Source organism: Bubalus bubalis, chromosome 3, assembly GCF_019923935.1.
Source record: "Bubalus bubalis isolate 160015118507 breed Murrah chromosome 3, NDDB_SH_1, whole genome shotgun sequence".
In the NCBI taxonomy this organism is placed as follows: domain Eukaryota; kingdom Metazoa; phylum Chordata; class Mammalia; order Artiodactyla; family Bovidae; genus Bubalus; species Bubalus bubalis.
This window is the reverse complement of record NC_059159.1, coordinates 132,110,563-132,122,808: the sequence shown is the minus strand read 5'-3', so window position 1 is coordinate 132,122,808 and position 12,246 is coordinate 132,110,563. Positions and strand designations below refer to the sequence as shown.

General features: G+C 51.2%; 1 protein-coding gene across 1 annotated transcript in view; it reads left to right on the top strand.

Moving 5' to 3' along the window:
• Window positions 1-12,246, top strand: part of LOXL2 (lysyl oxidase like 2) — a 112,430-nt gene that overhangs the window by 49,196 nt on the left and 50,988 nt on the right. The window contains exon 4 of the mRNA XM_006069549.4: window positions 9,711-9,922. Coding sequence (XP_006069611.2) covers window positions 9,711-9,922 — 212 coding nt within the window. The remainder of the gene's footprint in view (window positions 1-9,710; window positions 9,923-12,246) is intronic.

The following is a 12,246-nucleotide window of genomic DNA, read 5'->3' as shown; positions in this document are numbered from 1 at the left end:
GATGCCCTTGTGAGCAGCCATCCCTGCTCTGGCCTGTCTGCACATTGCTAAGTCATGTGCTCATAGAGAGGCTCGTGGCTGGGGCCGGGTGCTGTTAGGTCAGGGAACATAACGGGTCTTTTCCTTTTCTTCGGCCTCCCCACCTCACTTTCTTCTCTACTCATTTTTTTAAACTTATTTTTATTTTTGGCTGCTCTGGGTCTTCGTTGCTTTATGTGGGCTTTCTCTAGTTGTGGTACAGGGGGCTTCCCATTGTGGTGGCTTCTCCTGTTGCAGAGCACAAGCTCTAGGGTGCACGGGCTTCAGTAGTTACGGCGCATGAGTTTGGTTGCCCTGTGACATGTGGGATCGTCCCAAACCAGGGATCAAACCCGTGTCTCCTGCATTGGCAGACAAATTCCCAACCCCTGGACCATCAGGGAAGCCCTCTACCATTTTTGAAAGGCTCTTTTGCCAAAGCAGTTAGGTTCCCAGAACTGATTAGAAATCCTCCAGCTGTGAGGTTTAAGGGTGGCCTATGGGCTTTCCTGGTGGCTTAGACGGTAAAGAATCTGCCTCCACTGCTAGAGATCTGGGTTCGATTCCTGGGTCAGGAAGATCCCCTGGAGAAGGGAATGGCTACTTATTCCAGTATTCTTGCCTGGAAAATTCCATGGACAGAGAAGCCTGCTACTGCTAAATCACTTCAGTTGTGTCCAACTCTGTGCTACCCCATAGATGACAGCCCACCAGGCTCCCCTGTCCGTGGGATTCTCCAGGCAAGAACACTGGAGTGGGTTGCCATTTCCTTCTCCAGTGCCTGGTGGGCTACAGTTCACGGGGTTGCAGAGCCAGACACAACATAGCGACTAACACACACATCCTCTGAGTGGCCTTAGAGTCCCAGTTTCTCCTTTGTGACAGCAGGCAGCTCAGGAGGACTGGAGGGGCCAGGAGGAGGATGGAGCTGGGAGGATAATATTCACTTCCAACAGTGGGGGCATCCGGTACCCCTCCCCTCCACACTCTCACCTCCTACTGGAGGGACCTGGAGACCTGAAAAACCTCTTTCTTCTGCTCTTAACCACAGTGATGGAGGCTGTTGTGCATTTTTTAAATTCCAGGAGTCCAGGTTTTTATTAGTCACAGTTAACTGCCAAATGCTTCAGGGCTTTCCCCTCAGCAGCAGCCTTATCTCCCCAGCATCTGGGGGCTCTTGAGGGTGGAAGCCTGAAGCCAGGAAAGGGGTAATTAACTCTGTGTGCTAAGTCACTACAGTCGTGTTCGACTCTGTGCGACCCCATGGCCTGCAGCCTGCCAGGCTCCTCTGTCCACGGGATTCTCCAGGCAGGAATACTGGAGTGGGTTGCTATTTCTTACTCCAAGGGATCTTCTCAACCCAGGGATAGAACCCAGGTTTCCTGCACTGCAGGCAGATTCCTTACCATCAGAGCCACTAGGGAAGCCCATAAATAACTCTAGAAAGGTCCAAACACTTTCCAGACAGGAATTTAACCCCCTACTCCCCATCAGAGAGGAGGCGCAGCAGATCGTATTGGGTGGTTTAGGAAAGAAATGGGGGTCTGTTTTCATCTCCGTGCAGTTTAGAAGGTGGTGGTCCCTCCAAGCTAAATATAGCCCTACTTCCCCAGATGGCTGCTGTGTAGTTGGCCGGCTTTCCTCTACGGCAGAAGGAATGGTAGCAAGTGGTCAGTTTGTGTTGGACCCTTCAGTAAGTGGGTAGAGGACCACGGTGGGAGCCCACAGCATCTGCCCAACTGTCAAGCTGGACCATCACATGTCACTCTCCTGGGTTTTCTCTCCCTGCCTACAGGGAGCTTGGGCAAGAAGAGGTATTATTTATACCCTGTCTGGTGCTAACATTCCATGATTCTGTTTATCGAGAGCCTGACATGGTCTGGGCTCACCAGCCACCACAAGGGGCACAAGAGAAGGAGTTCGAGGGTGACCTATTTTTCACCACATCCAAGAAGTAAAAGGGCATTTATGCAGTTAACAGAACAGACTCTTTGAAACTGGGCACATCCTGGCAGATTTGGGAACTCTGACTCCTGGCCACTGTGCTGTACCCAAAACCCTTTGAAAATCATAAACACCATTATAATTGTTTGTAAGTTGAAAGAAATAGGTAATGTTTTACTTACTCATTAGATGAAATCGGTGACTAAGTAGCCTTATAATTTGTTTTAGATGAAATAAATGAATGGTAATATGTACTCCAACTGTAAATTTTTTTAAAATTAATTAATTTTTGGCTGCTCTGAGTCTTTGTTGCTCTGAGCAGGCTTTTTCTAGTTGTGGCAAGAAGGGGCCTGTTCTCTCGTTGTGGTGCATAGGCCTCTCATTGCGGTGGTTTCTCTTGTTGTAGAGCACAGGCTCTAGGGGCTTGGGCTTCACTAACTGAGGCCCTAGAGCTCAGGTTCAGCACTTGTGGCACAGGGGCTTAGTGGCCCCATGGCATGTGAGATCTTCCTGGACCAGGAATTGAACTGGTGTCCTTAGACTCTTAACCGCTGGACCACCAGGGAAGTCCTGTACTCCAACTTTGAACAGTGTGGATGGGATGGTAAATTGTGCAGCTGTTTCAAAAGAGAGAGGTTTGTGGGGAGAGATTTGTGGGCAGGATTCTCTATGGAAGAAGTAGGGGCTTGAGCTGGGCTGGAGAAAGCCTCTCTCTGCCCTGGTTGGGAAGGTCTTTTCTGTAGGGTGGGGCTTCTGATATGACTAGGGTAAAGGGTGGTGACAAAGGCACCAGGTGGCCCATTAGAGTTAGCCACGCCGGAGGGGTCGGTGACAAGGACTGCCCCCGCCCCATCTCCATGCGGCTGTTGCTAAGGCAGCTGGAGGCTGTCTGCTCATTCATTCATTCAGTACATTTTAACTGAGCACCAGATTCTATGCTGGGTACTGGCAATCACTACTGATATTCAAGGACAGTCTCACCGTCCTGAAGTTTGCTGTCCAGTAGTGGAGAAAGGGGCTTCCCCTGTGGCTCAAATGGTAAAGAATCCGCCTGCAATGCAGAAGACCAGGGTTCCATCCCTGGGTTAGGAAGATCCCCTGGAGAAGGGAATAGCTACCCACTCCAGTATTCTTGCCCGGAGAATCCCATGGACAGAGGAGCCTGGTGGGCTACAGTCCATGAGGTCACAAAGAGTCAGACACAACTGAGCGACTAACACATACACACAGTGAAGTCATTCCTTTGCCACCATGGTGATGGTTACTAGGATAAGAGGCATCAGGTACACACCCTGGGAGCGTGCTGGGCGGTTTGGCCAGGTCCACAGATTTACTTGATCTGTGGCCTCAGCACTCCCGCGGCTTAGAGGGACCAATTGCAGGCGCAGGTGTCGTGCCAGCTTCCTGCGGTCAGCAGCCCTTGCCTGGTCTCCAAGGAAGCAGCCTCTGTTACCTGCTCCACTGCTTTCAGGTTGGAAAATGAAACAGAGCATTTGATTCTCCAGCAGCGTTGCAAAGCTTTTGATTTATAGGAGAAGGGCCCAGACTGCTAGCTTTCTCCTCTGGTGGTTCGGCATGACCTCAGCTCTGGTGCCACTCCCATCCCGACCCCCTCCACCCAGGCAGGTCTCCATCACACAGAGCTGAGCAACAGAAATCACCACACTGCCTTCCCTCTTCCCTTTCATCCATCTGGCCCAGTTGGAATCACTGGCTTGAGAATGTTCCCAGGAACTTCCTAGGCTGTGAATTTCAGATTTGATCATCAAAAGGGGATAATTACAGTGTAGCCAGCCTCTTCCAGTACAACATGTTTCATGCTGTTTACAGATGTTACCCATTTGGATAAACTGACTGAACACGTGCTGATGGTCAGATCAGTTTTTAATTCCATTCAATAACTATTTACTAGCCTCAGATTTCTAGAGGGAAGAGGGGAGGGTGTTAAATAGCTTGGGTGGCAAGAGATCACATGGATAAAAGTGCAGCTATCTCCTTGTCTATCAGTAAGTCACACAAGAAGTGCTTATGCTGTGAAGAGAGGCAGGCCTCGATGTTTGTTTTGCATTAAGCAAAAAATAAAGAGAGTCTTTATTACACTTCTGGCTTGAGAACTCAGCATTTTTAGTTAAGCTGAATTCCTGTAGTTGGATTTTTTAAAATGATTATTATTAGTAGTTTATTACAAAAATATGTGAGGACCCACTATGTGCTGTGTCTGGTGCTAGTTGCCATGGGGAATACAGGAATGAATGAAAAACAGGTCTGTCCTTGAGCGACTCACAGTCTGATGAGATGGCAAAACTCGTGGAAAGATCAATACTACAAGATAGTCAATATAAGCCAAGGATAAACTGAGGGACTCAGAAAGCAAATGGTAGAGAAGAAAGAAGTCAGATCTGTGTGGATGAGGTATGTGAGGGAGGAGGGGCTTCATGGAAGAGAGGATACTATCTTCCCCCTCTGCCATGAGTAACAGCAAGAGACTTGCTGATCTGGTTGACTAATGTCAACCTCACACAGTTCCTGGGACTGGTATCCTTCAGCTGGTGTTCTTCAAATGATTGAATGAGTGAGATTATTTCTAAGGGTCAGGAGGATGCTCATTGGTAGAGAAAAAGCAAAAAAGGGTTGCAGGAAGCAGCTTGATGCTGGCATTAAAAGAGGGATGCTGGCCTGGCAACAAGGGATGCTCAAGGCTGGAGAAAGGACAGGGAGGGGATGAGGTGGGTCTGATCAGGAAGGCTCTTGACCTGGAGTATAAGACCTCAGGGAGCCACGGGAAGATTTTGAGCCAAACACATGAGTGCACAGTGCTCAGCTGGATGGATATGCCAGCCACGTTTGAGGAGGACTGGCTCAGTCATTCATCTGCCCCAAAGAAACAGAATTGTGATGTTCTTCTCTTACTTCCACAATTCTCACACCACATAGGGCTTCCCTGGTGGCTCAGTGGTAAAGAATCTGCCTGCCAGTGCAGGAGACACAGGTTTGATCCCCGGTCTGGGAAGATCCCACATGCCACAGAGCAACTAAGCCCATTCACCACAACTATTGAGCCTGTGCTCTAGAGCCCAGGAGCCACAACTACTGAGCCCACCTGCTGCAATTACTGAAGCCCCACTCTCTAGAGCCCATGCTCCTTAACAAGAGAAGCCACTGTAGTGAGAAGCCCGGACACCCTAACTACAGAGTAGCCCCACTCTCGGCAACTAGAGAAACGCCCATGCAGCAGTGAAAACCAGCACAGCCAAAAATTAAATAAATAATTTAGAAAATAGCTGAATAAATAAAGGCCTTTAAGAGCAAGTTGCAGGAACTTGTTAGCTGTAGAGGGAAGGGGCTTACTAAGTGAGCAGCAGTCATGCAGAATGAACCAGTCGTCTGTCCTGGTGGGATGATGGTGGACCACTACCTCTCCATCCTCCCACCTAACACCATTCCACGGATGACTTCTCAGGTGGGAAGGCTTGGTCTGATACATTAAGTAATTAATTGCATAATTAAATAACTTCTAGAGGAAGGGAGGGGAAGAATTGGACTAAGATCTGGCTCTTGGAAACATGCCCTCCACAGGAGGGGATGAGCTGAGTGCCGACCTTCAGCAGTGAGGTGCGTCCTTAGAGGGCTGCTTGCCTTGCCTCCCCCTGAATCTTTCCCTGATGCAATCCCCAACTAGACTTTCAAAACTGGTGATCTTTCCTCCTTGGCAATAGCCCCAGACTGTCACACTGTGGAATCTGCAAGTCATTCACAGATGCTGAAAATGTGAAATGTCATTCAAGCACAAGACTGGGAGACCAGCCCTGGTGATCATTCACCAGCCCTTCTTTCCACCACCCGACTAGGTACAGCAGGGCAGGTTATGGCCTCAGGGCACCCTGATTTTCCTCTTTGGAAGCCAGTGGTAGTCACTCCCAGGGCTCAGACCCTCCCTGGAGATGTGCTGAGTTTTGAGTAGGACAAGTCCAGAAAGTTCTGTGAATTCCTTGGAGGGAAGCCTTTTGGAGAATTTGGTGAACTCCGGTCTCTGGCCGGAGGGCTAACCTTCAGACTTTCGAGTTTTAAAAGGGGCCAGATATATTGACGGCCTCTGGGCTCTTGGGCTAAATGTGAAACATGCAAGTCTAAAGAGACTTCTGTTAGAAAAGAAAAATATGTATAGGTTTTAGTGTTTCAAATCTTCACTGCTCTTTTGAAGTTGAACTTCTGGGGGGAAAAAATTCTACTGCTTGCGGTTATGGAAAGTATTCCAAGGCGGTGAGGTCAGGAGGGCCGTTGTGTGTGTACGTGTGTTTTCCTACACAGAACTCTCTGAACAGCCCCCGTGAGCTCGTTAGCCAGCAGCGAGCCCTGACTGCATGCTGCTGAGGGTTTCCCTGCTGCCCCCTGGCCTGAGTCCAAGGGCAGCTGGGAAGCAGCCCTCGCATCTCACGTACACTCCAGCCTGACTCATAGCTTCTCTGGGCGGGGTGCAGGGTGGACTTCAAATGTGGGCTTTTATTGGGCGGACCCCCAAAGGATGCCTCAGAAGGCTGAGTCCCAGGCCCACGTGTGTCCTCTCAGTAGCCGGCAAGGGATGGGATGAAGGCAGAAGGGTGAAGACCCAGAGGCCCATTGTGGCGAGCCTGGGGCACGGACTTGGAGTCAGAACTCGGTTTTCACCCTTGTTTATCTACTTACTGGCTGTGTGAACTTGGAGAAGATGCCGAACCTCGCCAAGTTTCCTCGCTTTTCGCCTGTAGTCAGGGTGTACCATTAGCCTCTCACTGGTTGCTATGGGAACTGAGGCAGGGGATGGACGCAAAGTTCTGAGTGCAGAGCCTGACGCGTAATGAATTGGCTGGCATTTGATGAATGAGGGCCCACGTAATCGTTATGATTTGGAGAAGAACCAGGGCCCCAGGGTTGGGCAATAGGGAGGAGGCTGGCAGGGTCCTTGGAGGGAGAGACTGTATTTTATGGGATGAATGAATGACTGACTGAGGTGGATTTGAGCCCAAGATGATGGGAAGGAATTAGTTCTGTGGAAAGAGAAGAGGAGAAGCAACTTGCCTGACTGCTGTCCCAGGGCTTTGCAAGGAAACTCTCTGGATCTTCCTCTACCGCACGCACAGACACACACTCCACGCAACACACAGACATGTGCACATCCGCCTGCACACGGACAGACAGGAACAGCGAGCTCCCCGAGAGACACATACGTGGGCGCACAAACATGTGCAGAGACACACACCCAGAGAGACATATTCGTGACTCCAGACATACACACTAGTGCCCACACACACACATGCCGTGAGTCAGTGGGAACACAAGAACAGTGACGTCAGTTCTAGCACTTTCTCTCCTCTGAGCTTCATTTCCTGCATCTGGGACCCTATCTAGCTTGCCCACCAGTCATTATTCTGCTGAGGGGACACTGCCCTGCCTTAAGACAAGGGTCTGTTGAGCTCCCCTACCCTGGCCTTCCTCCCTCTGGGTTCACATTCTGTATCTCAGCTGAGCTGATGCTCCATGGGCCGAGATGGGGGAAAGGGGTGGGGTGGGGGTGGGGAGGAGGGGGAGGATCTGTGAATTTAATCAAGTCTGCCCAGCCTGCCTGCCCCGTGCAGCTCTCAGGGCCAATGCCACAGTGGGTAACTTTCCTTCTGGGCATCACACATTCCTTACACTCTGGAATTCCAGCCTGGCCTCCCGATGTGCTAAGTCAGAGGAGGGGGCTGGTCCATGAGCCGGTCTAGACCTCCAGCCCTTTCTTGCTCACTCCTGTCCATGTGTCTTGGTGGCGCGAGCCCTGTGGCCTGACAGGGAGCTGTAACGGATCCAAGGATCCAGGCTGGCAAACATAATCCTGGCACTGGCGGCTTTCCTTCCGCTCTGCATGGAAAGGAACCAGGGCTAGATGCCACCCCCCCACCACCACCCCAGCCAACATACTTTCCACCACCTCGCCGGACTGGGGAAATGGGGCCTGGCTTTGCACCCTGAAGCCAGTGGCAAGGAGACCTGAATCCCTGGGCACCCAAATAATGGTTCTGTTCAAACTCCCAGTTCATTTGCATCCTGGCTGGACGGGGGTGTGGGCACCCAGGTTGTTGGGTTCCTCTCTGCCAGCGCCCCTGCCCAGTCCCAACTGGCATGGTTCAGAGCATCACACAGCAAATCTCAGGTGCTTTCTGCCTCTCGGTGGTCCTGGGAGATCACTGGAATCACCCAGTATTCTTATCTGGAAAATGGAGATGACACTAACTATAAAGACCTCTACTGTTTGAGAATTAAGTGAGAAAATGCCCAGAAAGTAGTGGTACTTGTTATTGTCCTGTTATTGTTGTTGTTCAGTCGCTCAGTCGTGTCTGACTCTTTTCGACCCCATAGGCTGCAGCATGCCAGCCTTCCCTGTCCTTCACTGTCTCCCGGATCTTGTTCAAACTCATGTTCATTGAGTCAATGATAACCATCCAACCATCTCATCCTCTATTGTCCCCTTCTTCTCCACCTTCAATCTTTCCCAGCATCATCCTAGCTGGCTATACATTTGGGACTGAGGTATAAGTGTGGTCAGCCAAGGGACAAGGTTAGTTGTGGTTTAGAAGGAGTCCTCTGGGGGCTGGCCCTGTGCCAGATGGATGGAGGAGAGCAGGGAGGCAGGGACTCAGTTGGGGAGCCTTGTGAGAGCTGGTGGTGGCCCCACTGGGCAGGGCCAGAAAGAAGACGGGCTGGAAGTGAGAGATTCTAGAGCGTCCTTAGTGTTTGGGGCAGATTTGTGAGAACCTTGGAAAAACATAAAAGATATCATCCTGGAAAATTCCAGGTAGGCCTTTGTTCCTCCATCCAGCGTGACCTCTTGAGGCCCCCTGTCTGACCAAATCCCTGGGGGCTCAGGTATGGGCTAGGGGCAGGGACAGAGCAGCCCAGTGTCAGGGGATGGGAGAGGAGCCCACCTTCAACCCCCAGCCTTCTCCACATCCTCCTAGCAGGCTCCTGCCTTTTCGCTCACTGCCACAGAAATGGGGAGAGGAGAGGGGTGAACAGGGGCTTTCAAGACGAGGGCCTCAGGATATTCAGAATCTTTCCTTTCCTTTCCTTGGCATAGTTGCATGATTGTGTGCATCCCTACCTCCTGGCCCCCAGGCTTGCTCCTCCTACTTGGCTGGCCTGGGTCCAGGCACACACCTGCTTCCCTCCCCCTTCTCTCCAAACCCTCCCCTTTCTCCTCGGGCTTTTCACCCTAAAGACTGCTGACATGAGGGGAGTACACGAGGCAGTGTGCAACGTGGCCCCACCAGCTCAGGGTATCTGGGGCTCATCTGCCCAAAATTTCAGTTTTACAGGCAGATTGCTGGGAAGGCACACACTCACTCCCAGGCCTGCACGCAGATGCTTTGGAGTAAAATACAAGCGTCTGAATGATTTTGCCTCTAGAATACAGCATTCAAGGAGCATGATTCTCTCCTCTGCTCTTTGAGACCCCTGCATGAGGAGGCTGCTGCCCTCTGGTGTTTTTGATAGGATAGAGGAGGAGCGCTGGGGTCCCCTAAGTCTTTGATTGCCTGGGTCACCCTGCTCCTTCTTTTCTGGTTCCTGCAGCCCCACTGCATGTGCTGTGTGCTCTTGTGGAGCACCCACAGCCCCCCCAAGAGCCCGAGGGGAGAGGCAGGCAGACTCTCAGGATAAGCCCAGTCTGCCATCACCTCCCCAGGGCCAGACTAGGAAGATCACCCATCTCCTTCCACCCCCTACCCTCCCAGAACATGAACATCCAAGTAGAGGACATCCGGATCCGAGCCATCCTCTCCGCCTTCCGCAAGCGTACCCCGGTGACAGAGGGCTACGTGGAGGTAAAGGAGGGCAAGACGTGGAAGCAGATCTGTGACAAGCACTGGACGGCTAAGAACTCCCGCGTGGTCTGCGGCATGTTCGGCTTCCCTGGGGAGAAGACCTACAACACCAAAGTGTACAAGTAAGGAGTCTGGGCAGGGACTCTGAGTGGCGGGACTCTGGCCCCATTTTGTCCTAAGTCAGCTCTGCAGTAGCTTGGTATGCATGTGTGCGTGCTCAGTAGACTCTTTGTGACCCTACAGGCTGTAGCTCGCCAGGTTCCTCTGTCCATGGGATTCTCCAGGCAAGAATACTGGAGTGGGTTGCCATGCCTTCCTCCAGAGGATCTTCCTGACCCAGGGATCAAACCTGTGTCTCCCGCCTTGCAAGCAGATTCTTTACCACTGAGCCACCAGAGAAGCCTGCATTGACCTCATATGGAATATTCACCCATATATATGCAATCTAGAAAGATAGTGCTGATGAACCTATCTGCGGCGCAGCAACGGAGATGCAGACATAGAATGCGGTGGCCGGGGCCACCTCTGTCCTCTGCCCCCTCGAAGTGATTATTATAAGAAATCTGCAACTGTTAGGAAAATGAGAAACAGATCTAGTGGATTCAGTTACACTCATCCTGAGTTAATCTTGCGATGCAGTTATGGTTTCCAAAGTTAATATCTCCCCAGGCAGGGAAAGGGTAGATGACAAGGAGACTTAGAGTAATTTGCCTGGAGGGGTGTCCGGTGAAGGGTTTTCAGTCCATGACAGGCTAGTGTATTGACTGGTCATGGGGTCTTCTTATCTCCTCTAATAAGGATAATAATCTGCTTTACTGAGCACTGACTACATGCCAGGTGGCTCTGTTCTTAGTCTCTTAAGTGTTAGTCGCTCAGTCGTGTCCAACTCTTTGTGATCCAATGGCAAGAATACTGGAGTGGGTAGCTGTTCCTTTCTCTAGGGGATCTTCTTGACTCAGGGATCGAACCTGGGTCTTTACGATCTGAGCCACCAAGGAAGCCCTCTTAACCACTTAAGCTTCACAATTCTAGAAAGGGGTTTATGTTACAGCTAAAGGAATGAAGTCAGAGAGAGGTGATAAAACTAGGAAGTGGCAGATTCAGGATCCAAACCCGGGTCTCCAGCAGCAGGGTCCACCCTCCTCAAGAGTGCTTACTACCTCTTCCCTTTCAAGCCAAGGAGAGAGGTGGCTTCCGGCCAGGAAACAGGGGTCCCTGCCGCAACTCTTCCTCTCGATCCCTGGGGTCAGTGCAGGCTTCTTTCCTTCCTGGGCTCAGCCTGGCTCCTTTGGTCAGAGCCTCTGGTCCACCATGAGGGTGAGTGCTGGCAGCTGAGCTGCCTGGTGGTGATTCCTGCCTCCAGCCACCCCAGACATGGCCCAGATCTTCCTGTTTGCACAGGGTGGGATGGGAGCAGGCAGGGTGGTCCCATTCTCTAAATAGTTTACAGAATTCCCGTCAGCTGGCTGGCTCCTTCCCTGGAGACACCTTCTCAGCCTTTCCTTCCAATTGAAGCCAAGAAAAGTAGATCCCTTCCCCTGACAGGCTTCCTACCTGCTGGCCCCACCAGAGTCCCCAGCCTGGCACAGGTCTTCGCCCAGTCCTGGAAGCGGGAAGGCTGCCATCAGTCCTGCTCCACAGCAGGACGAGGTGCCCGAGGCCAGGCAACACATGGATGGCTTGTTCAGAGGGCTTCTGAAAACCTCCTCCTCAACTTCGGGTGGACCAGAGTCATCTTCTGGCTTTTGAAGGGGGATCGGGATCTCTGACCTCAGGTCCGTTTTGGCAGCTGGGCTCCAGATGATCCTCTCATGGACTGGGAAGTGGTACATGTACCTGGAAATTGATCAAACTGAAGCCACAGGGCCCCATCTCCCAGACCAGGAATATTGTGTAGTCCTTTTCTTTTTTTTAAAGCAAGATCCCATTATTGGTATTGATTTATTGATACAAGATTACTGAACAGAGACTGCATCTCATGTTGCATCTCGGGAGTTAGGACTCTAAGGCTTTGGTGAGTTGGCTGAAACAGGGACCAAAAGGAGGCCCACCAGACCAAATTAGAAATGCTGGATCCCCTTGGTTTCATGTAGAGAAAGGGGTTCAGAAGCTTGGGGAGACTAGAATGTTGCCACGGATTTGTCATCTAAGATCCTGGGAGGGTCCAAAAGGCAGATGTTTGACCATGACAGAGAGAAATAAATTTGTAAGGGGAGCCCTGACTCCCTCTCTGGTTCTTTTATTTATTTATCTTAATAGTTATTTATTTATTTGTCTGCATTGGTCTTGGCTATGGCATGCGAGATCTTTCATTACGGTGCACAAGCTCGCTAGTTACGGCACACGCTCTCCAGTGCTTGAAGGCTCAGTTGCTCCACAGCTTGTGGGGTCTTAGGTTCCCTGACCAGGGATCGAACCGTGTCCCCTGCATTGCAAGGAGGATTCT